The sequence below is a fragment of the Pinus tabuliformis genome, chromosome 5_2 (genome assembly GCF_031772625.1).
Source record: "Pinus tabuliformis cultivar Carrire ecotype Pingquan chromosome 5_2, CPIR1, whole genome shotgun sequence".
NCBI lineage: Eukaryota > Viridiplantae > Streptophyta > Pinopsida > Pinales > Pinaceae > Pinus > Pinus tabuliformis.
This window is the reverse complement of record NC_142306.1, coordinates 520,225,147-520,234,213: the sequence shown is the minus strand read 5'-3', so window position 1 is coordinate 520,234,213 and position 9,067 is coordinate 520,225,147. Positions and strand designations below refer to the sequence as shown.

The 9,067-nt window shown below is 31.9% G+C and overlaps 1 protein-coding gene across 1 annotated transcript; it reads right to left on the bottom strand.

Annotated features, from left to right (window-relative positions):
* Window positions 1–7,147: 7,147 nt before the first annotated feature.
* Window positions 7,148–8,525, bottom strand: LOC149159969 (transcription factor bHLH36-like). Its single transcript, XM_089433597.1, has 3 exons — window positions 7,977–8,525; window positions 7,466–7,837; window positions 7,148–7,374 (listed from the first exon to the last, which is right to left on the bottom strand). The coding sequence occupies exons 1-3, from the start codon at window positions 8,448–8,450 to the stop codon at window positions 7,297–7,299; spliced, it is 924 nt and encodes a 307-aa protein (XP_089289723.1). The 5' UTR covers window positions 8,451–8,525; the 3' UTR covers window positions 7,148–7,296.
* Between the last annotated feature and the right edge of the window lie 542 nt (window positions 8,526–9,067).

Below are 9,067 nucleotides of genomic sequence, written 5' to 3'. Positions count from 1 at the left end.
ATCCAAAAGCAATTTATATCCTACAACCTCAAGATTTAAGGAAATACTCCCTACCTTATCCTCTTGATTGTAGCCAGCCTTTATCCCATTGAAAGCATGGTTATGATTAGGTATATCATGTATAAGAAGAATCGATACAACATGTAAGCCAAGAGGTTCCCCCAAAATTGCTTCTAACTCTAGCCAAAACCCCCACCTCTGACGAACATGCCCAATATTTACTAGATCATTGAGGGTAAAGGAGGATATTATCTAGGAGAATACGGATAATATTAAAAGTACTATTACTTCTAAATTTAAGGATAAATTGTAAAACGAAAAGGAAGCTAACATATGATAAGGAAGAAACTAGCATACTATAAGGAGGTAATCAACCACAATCTCGATAACTAGAATTATCTTTATTACCTCTAAATTAGGATAAATCGTAAAATGAAAAGGAAGCTAACATACCATAAGGAGGTAATCAACGAGAATCTTGATAGCTAGAATTATCTTTATGACCTGATGATCCTAAGAGGAAAATGAATATTTCCAAGATAAGAAATAATTCTCATAAGCTTCAAAGTGAAATCAGACATTGGTCAGTTCCAAAAACACTTTGGGATGTAAGAGTCTATAACCTTTGATACTAAGAGGGTTGGAGATAAAAAAAAACACTTTCTCTTAAATTCCCAAATCTTACTCACATATGTTCTTCTTTTCAATCATAAAAATAAATTATTAATAAATCTCAATTAATTTCTATCATCATTATTATATATTTAAATTTGTAATATAATTTTATAAAAACTATATATAATTTCTAAAATTTAAATAATATTTATATATTATTAAATTTAAAAATTACGTTATATTTGAAAATGTAAAACCCAACAATTTCAATCTTTATTAGGTTTATTAGTGATTTACCAGTATTTATAGTTGAGTAGTGATCATCGATTGTTTAAAAAAATATTATTGATTTTTTTATTAAAATATTAGTTAATAAAAGTATATGTTATTATTTAAAAATTATTATTATTAATATATCAAATATTTTATAATATTTATATTTAATTTGAAATAATTATATTATGATATTTTATAATTAAATGGAAATGAAAAGAAAATTACAACAACAGAGCTCAAGAGAAACAAAATATTTTTTCTCCTACCGAGAGGAAAGAGTGTTTAATTTTATTTATACAAAACAAAGATAACGGAGAAAATGGTAAAGAGATTTACAAAGAACGAAGAGACAAACGAATTCTGCTCCCTGCGGAGAGGAAAATGTGCTTCTATTTATTTATACAATTATTTTCTGCGGAGAGGAAAATGTACTTCTATTTATTTATACAAGTATTTTTTAAGTTTAATAATTTTAAGTCTGTTATACTAGCCTCAGACAGCCTTGTTCGAGAAGTGCATATCCATTTCAGCAGAATTTTATGGAATATTGCTGTTTATTAATGGATAAATTTTATCGTGTGAGACAGTCCTATTAAAATGATGAAATATTGGAAGTAAAGATTCTATATCATGTGTAGTTATTATTAGAAGTTACCAGGAGTCAATTTAGAAGATATTGGTTCCAATGTATGAGTCATAACTATCTTGATCTAAATGTCTCAAAAGCAATAATTTATTTCTTATATATATAATATTTGTAATCAATAAAAATATAAAATATGATTTGTTGTATGCACACTCAGGGTTGGAATTTGACGGGTGAAATGCCGGTCACAAGGCATTTTGACCGTATTTTACGTTTACAAATTTTAAAAAGCCGTTTTTTGTGATGGGTTTTCAGAGTTATAAAACGTTTTTTTTATTGTTCACTTTTTGACGAAAACGTCATCACTACCCTCTCAAACAAGTCTTCGAATCTGATCCTCGTAAATATATTTTATTGACCAGTCAATAAAGAAGTGCGGTAATATTTGGAATTGGTTCTATAATATTTGTTTCTATTGAAATAAATTAATTTCATGTTATTTAAAGTTATAGGTGTATATTTGATAGCATGTATTTAGTCGTAATATATTAGATTGAGTGATTAATAATTAAGTAGCTTAATATTTGGAATTTACATTATAATATTTGTTTTTATTTAAATAAATTAAATTTATGTGGTTTATATCTAAATAAATTAAGTTTGTTGAGTTTACTAAAAATTTGAACTTTACTTCGATTTTATGATATTATTTTGGTGGAGAGGATGGGTACTATGGAGGATAGTTTTTGGTCAACTCCAAAGTTTTTGAGATAGACATTTTTTTTGGGAAGTTTTTTTTGTTTACATTGGTGGAAGAAATCTGTTTGTTTTTACTGAAATTGCAACATTTAAATTATCTAATAGAAATCCAAATTAAGAAATTGAAATGGGAGTAGATTGATTGCGATAACAATGAGTTGGGTGTGAGTAAAATAGATTTCTAGATTTATTCATAATTTTTGTATCATGTGTTTGAGAGAAGCATTGAATCTGGATGGTTTGGGAGTTGTGGATCCCATCCATGATTAAAACAACCTTTATGATTCAACAAATTGTTTAGTTATGGTCACATTGTTTTTTTCTTATTATAAATATGTGAGAAAAATTAACATAGTGGTGTGATTGAAAAGTATTTTTTTAATTAAACCTTTATTGATGAAAGGTCTATTTATTATCAAAACATTTTGATTGAAGAGAAAAATTTTAAACATAAAGTTCCTAGACGGCCAACACAAAAATCCAAAACGTCAAAATTTTTTTTATTGAAGAATCCAAATTTCAACCCTGTGCACACTCTATTATCTCTTTCAATTTTTCTATCATGATATTAGAGCTAGTACTGGCTTGGCTCCTCTAAGGCAAAGCCAGGAAAATGTGAGATACTTAATTTTATTGCTTTACAAATACATTAGGTTAGCGGATTGTGTTGTGTAAACTGTTTATTGTTAATAAATTTTGTTTTATTTTTGTATGCTGCCATTAGGGCAATTCTGGAAATTGCAGTGTGGATGAATCTGTATACAACAATTTTTTTTGCAGTGTGGATGAATCTGTATACAACAATTTTTTTTGCAATGTAGATGAATATGTATAAACAATTTTTTTAGAGCTGAATGGTCGAAATTGCAGTGTGGGTAAATCTGTATACAACAATTTTTTAGATCTGAACTGTAGAAAAATTGTGTTGCTGCAATACTGTTCATGGAGCTGTAGAGCCCGTTGAACGTGGTGCTACCGAGCATTGCTGTGAAGTATTTCCATATTTTTCCCATTTCTCCCCATTGCTGCACTGTGCAAAGTTGAATTTTCTGGTCACAAGGGCATTCTACATCGCAGAAGCCACGCAGCTGTAATGAAATAAACCTGAAGATTTCCAGACCACACAATAAGGGTGATGATTATCATTTGCCTTTCACCATGACGGCAACAACCAGATTTAGCCACGCTCTGTAGAAATCAGCGAACAGGCACTCCATTTTCTTCTCAATATGAAATTTTATTAGTAATAAAAGGCCCTGAGTCATAAAGTCATTGCCTGATACGACTGTTCATTTCTTCATTTTCTTATCAGTTGTGCTCGGGAAAGGCGTGTGTGTTGTTAATGATGGTCTTACCAGCATCAAATCGCTGCGGCTGCCTTTAATATGGAGAAGCTCAAGGCCTCTGTTGAGATCATGTGTAAATTTACCAAAGATTTGGTAGATGAATGGGGCCCTTGTGAAATGAGATCACATATATGGACAAACTGACCACCGAGGTTACCTTCACGGCCGAGTTTGGAATGAGCGATGGAAAACTGGAAAAATAACTATTTGAACATCTATGACACTTCTGCTGCACCGGAAACACTTCTCGGGGCCGACTATTTCTACAGGTTTTCTCCGCTGATTCCAACGTACTGTGCATTGGGTTCAATAGCAGAATAGTGTTTTTAAGATTGGTTTGGTTGTCATAACTCTTGTCAGGTTGAAAAGTGGGTTCAAGAGCAGAATGGTGTTTTTAAGATTGGTTTGGTTGTCAGGGTTGAAGGGCAGAATAGTGTTTTTAAGATTGGTTTGGTTGTCAGGGTTGAAGGGCAGAATAGTGTTTTTAAGATTGGTTTGGTTGTCATAACTCTTGTCAGGTTGAAAAGTGGGTTCAAGAGCAGAATAGTGTTTTTAAGTTTGGTTTGGTTGTCATAACTGTTGTCAGTTTGAAAAGTGGTCGTGAAAATCTTGGGAGGCCATTGAATTTATAAATATTAATGGTGATATATAGTGTTGATTTTGTCATATAGTATTGATTTTATGTAGTAAATTTTTGGTATAAGTTGAAGTTATAGTATGTTATTGTACTATTTAGTGTGAAAAATCAAATGAAGAATTAATTATAGAATAGATTAATATATTTTTAAATTGGTCATTTTTGATGCATACGGTGACATAAGAATATAAGCTGGTAGCTAATAAGCTTACAGGTTAATTTGATTATATGTTTACGAGGTCATCTTCTATAATTGACTTCTAAATACATTCAGTAATTAATTACAGAATAGATTAATATATTTTTAAATTGGCCATTTTTTATGGATACGGTGACATAAGAATATAAGCTGGTAGCATATAAGCTTACAGGTTAATTTGATTATGTGTTTACGAGGTCATCTTGTATAATTGACTTCTGAATATATTCAGTGCTTTGCCCTTCTAGATAATTGGGGAATACAGCTAAAGACCATGTGTTCAACAGATGGAGGTCTCTCCATAGGATGGTACTCAAATTCCTAGATAACTAGGGAATACAACGAAAGATATCTCCATAGGATGGTTTAGTATGGACAATCACGCTTCGAGAGGCGTCAATTCTCAAAGATGGTCTAAAGGGGTTATGTTTTAAATGGTCAATTAACACCTAGAATATGTGATGGTGAAAGAGAGGTGTTTGTGAGATTTCGAGAGTGAATGTGAGCATTGATGAAGACAAGTCGAACAAAAATTAATATTGTTGTTGTAATATGTGTTTGTAATGTTTTCCTTGTAAGCATTAAAGGAGGGTGTTGGAAGTAATGATGCCATGTCATGTGTAGTTATTATTAGGAGTTACTAGGATTCAATCTAGAAGGTGTTGTTTTCAATGTATGAGTCATACTCTTGATGTAGATGTATTATGTCTTATATATGTAACCTTTGTGATTAATAAAAATATCAAGTGTGATTTGTTGTGTGTACAATTTCTCTGATCTCTCTCCATTTTTATACCACAAAAATCTTAAAACTAAGAGATAAAAACGTTAAACTACTTTGAGAAATCAAGAAAATCTGAAAACTGCAAGGTTAAGAAATAGAAACGTTAAACTTCTTTGAGAAAAAAATCAAGATAAACATCTGACGTCTAGGGATTCATACAATAACACATTACCTTCGACTAAATGCTATAAAAGACCCTATCATTTATAGCCGAAACCGTAGCGCACACAACTTCAACTCGGTTTCTTCTCAGACCAGTAGCAGGCTAGAGAAGTCAATCTGATTCTTGAAAGTATTTACGGTGACTTAATGCCTGGACCAAATTTGCCAACCCTGATTGTCTGATGCTTCTCCCGTACAATGGAGGGTAGAGCCTGCGAATCTTGCAGGTTTGCATAGACACATGAGCGGTTGGAAAATGGTTTAGCAGTGGCTTTAGTTTCATATGTTTTTTTTCCGATCTCTACTGGCTTATCTTGTAAATGAGAAATGTATTTAGTCGCTTCCAGCAGTTAGTCCAGTAATGTGTATATTGTATACAAAAATAACAATCACAATTGAAACCATTGACCTTTTTCTTCTCATTTAAACACTTTTATTAATATGTTTCGATCTTTAAAAAAATGGCAAAATCACAATTGAAATCATTGACCTTTTTCTTCTCCTTTAAACATTTTTATTAATATGTTTCATCTTTAAAAAAAGGGCAAATACAATTAAAGTCACTGCCACTTTTCTTTTTAATATTTTTACTTATATGACTAAGATAAGGAAAACTCAGATCCCTTTCTTAGTCTATTGACTCTTATTCTGTTTTTTGGAAAACTCAGATCCCTCTTCTTAGTCTATTGACTCTTATTCTGTTTTTAGATTATTGATTATTGGTTTATTTGTTTTTCTCTCATGGCATTGAAGACCCTACACCTTGTACTTCAGTGTATGTATTTTGCATTTTGAATTTATAGGCCGTTTGTTTTCTGTTTTTCTTAAAACATTTACAAAAATTCTGGATATGGTCAGATTTTCTTAGTAATTGGTTATATAAAATTTTGGATATGTAATGAAGTTTAATTTTTCTAATTTAAAAAAAAATGAGTTTATATTGCTTAAAAATCTCTAAATATTGGTTGAATCATAAATTTAAGGTATATACTCCGCACAATTTCTGTGCTAAAATGCTCTTTCAATATGCTAAAAGAAAATTAACATTTTAAACGGTAGAAAAAACAATCTTAACTAAAATCTTATCAACAAAAACTTAGAACAATTACACCTAAGTATTTTTAATAACTAAAGAATGTAAACTTTTTCACAATTTGAAAAAATATAATAAAATAAAATAAACCTGCTAACACTTCACACAATTTTCTTAGTAAATGTGAAAATAACATCCAAACATATTAATAGTTTACATGATTTTATTTTTTTAAATGAAAATTCTCCATAAATCAGTAGGCCAACAAAGTTCTCGCACAAAAGTTTCCTTTGATACTCTTCCTAACCGAACAGGATTCAAAATACAAAAATTGCAAAGCATGCCTTATTCTCACTGATTCCAAATACAAAAATGGTAAAACATGCCTTATTCTCACTTATTAAGAAACTTTGGATACTCTTCGTAACAAAACAGGATTCAAAATACACAACTGATAAAACATACTTATTCTCATTTATTTAAGCATGGGAACGAAGACATACCCAGAAGTTTCATGGTTAGGCTTTTCATAAGACACAGTATATAATTTCATGGTTAGGCATTTCATAAGACAGAGTATGAGTATATAATTTCTGCTCCTACAGAGTGGAAAGAGTGCTTATATACTTATATTTATTTATAGAAGACAAGAACGATAACAGAGAAAATTGAAAAGAGAATTACTAAGAACGCAATAGACCAACCAAAAAAAAATAAATCTGCTCCCACAGAGAGGCAAAAGTGCTTATATTTATTTAGACAAGTTTGCTTTAAGTCTGTTACAGTAGGCTTAACTTTAGAGTAGTCTCGGACAGCCTTCTTCGAGAAGTGAATATCCATTTCAACAGAAATATGCAGCCAGAAGAAGAGTAAACTATAGATTACTTTATCATCGAATTTTATGGAAGATTTCCATTCATCAAATGATCAATTCTCCCGTGTAGGACAGCGCTATCAAATTGGCGAAAATCTGAGAGCTGCAAGGTTAAGAAGTAGAAACGTTAAACTACTCAGAAAAAAAATCAGATAAACATCCAGCGTCAATGATTTCATACAATAATACATTACCTTTGACTGAATGCTATAAAAGACCCTATCATTTATAGCAGAAACAGTAGCAACAACAACTTCAAGTCCCTCTTCTTCCAAAACCATTAGCAGAATAGACAACTCAATCTGGTTTTTGAAAGTGTTTACGGTGACTTGAATGCCTGGACCAAATTTGCCAACCCTAATTGTCTGATGTTTTTCCGGTTCAATGGGGGGTCGAGCCTGGGAAGCTTGCAGGTTTTTATAAACACATGAGCTGGTGGAAAATGGTTTAACAGTGGCCATGAATTTTAGCTCATCTCTTTTCTTTCCGACCTCTATTACCTTGTCTTGTAAATGAGAAATGTATTTAATGGCTTCCAGCAGTTTTTCCGATAATGTGTATTTTGTCTACAAACATAACAATAACAAGTAAGTAAAATCATTGCCTCTTTTATTAATATGTTTCATCTTAAAAAATGGCAAATACAAGTAAAGCCACTGCCCCTTTTCTTTTGCTCTGAATACTTTTATGTATAGAAAACCTAACCTTGCGGTACTCCTCGGGGAGTAGCGATATCAGTGTTGAACAAAGCGCTTTCATCTTATTTCGCCTCTGCCTTTCCACCAGTTTGTGAATATTTCGAACACGTACCCTGCTGGCCTCATGATCATCACCACCACCTCCTCCCGCTGCTTTCTTCTTTCGATGGCTCCGCGTTGGTGGCAAACTAGGGTTACTGGAATCCAGCAAAGAATTTGCTGCCGAGTTACAGGTTAGAATTTGAGTGGGGTAGCCAAGGTTGGCTGCGAATTTTGGCCAATATTGAGTGAGCGCCTGTGAAGAATCACCCTCGGGAGTCTGATCAAGCTGCACCACCGGCCCTAAAGAAGCTGTTCCGAGCAGGCCGGAATCATGCGGCTTTTCGGTGGAGAGAGCATCAAGTATTACCACTGCAGGGGCATCGGCATCAATACAAGTTCGGGGTTCCAGAAAATTCATCGATTGGGTCGGCGTTTGCATCTGAATGCCTTCATTAGTGTCAATATGAGGGAGACACGCTGCTGCTTCAGTGTACGATGACGAACACAGCTCGTATGGACATTTACCCGATTAGTCTAAACAAATTTCCATTCCATGTGGGCTTAGCCTTACCATATTAAAAAAAACGAGACATGACCAAAATATATAGAATAATATTTAACTTATTCTCTACATGCAAATTCTTAAAAAAAAACTTATTCAATGACATGTTATTGTTTGAAAGTAAAAGAGTATTATTTTGTCATTTTATTAACATATGTGTACCCTTCAAATAGTGTAGTGGGACGCTGTGTATCTTATTGAGCTATCATTACTATATACAATTTTTTATTTAATATCTTGTATTCATTATTAGCACATTACTTACTATATATAATTTTTTATCTAATATCTTGTATTTATTATTACTTCAATGTGATAGTTTATATTAAAGTTATTTCCAATAGTAAAAGAAGGTTTAGCATTTCACGTATAAATAAAATTACAAAGTCATAAAAATAACATATAATCTATAGTAAACTTACGCTATTATAATTCAACTAAAAATGTTTTGTATCTTATTTATCATTTCTCTAGCTCAGAGAATCTTATTTCTA

Bases quoted from the DNA above. Each gene is read 5' to 3' on its own strand.
- LOC149159969 (XM_089433597.1), bottom strand. From the start codon at position 8,450: ATGCAAACGCCGACCCAATCGATGAATTTTCTGGAACCCCGAACTTGT. The intron at 7,838-7,976 runs GTTAGGTTTTCT...TTATGTTTGTAG, and splicing joins TCCCCGAGGAGTACCGCAAG to ACAAAATACACATTATCGGA. The intron at 7,375-7,465 runs GTAATGTATTAT...TTAACCTTGCAG, and splicing joins TTTATAGCATTCAGTCAAAG to CTCTCAGATTTTCGCCAATT.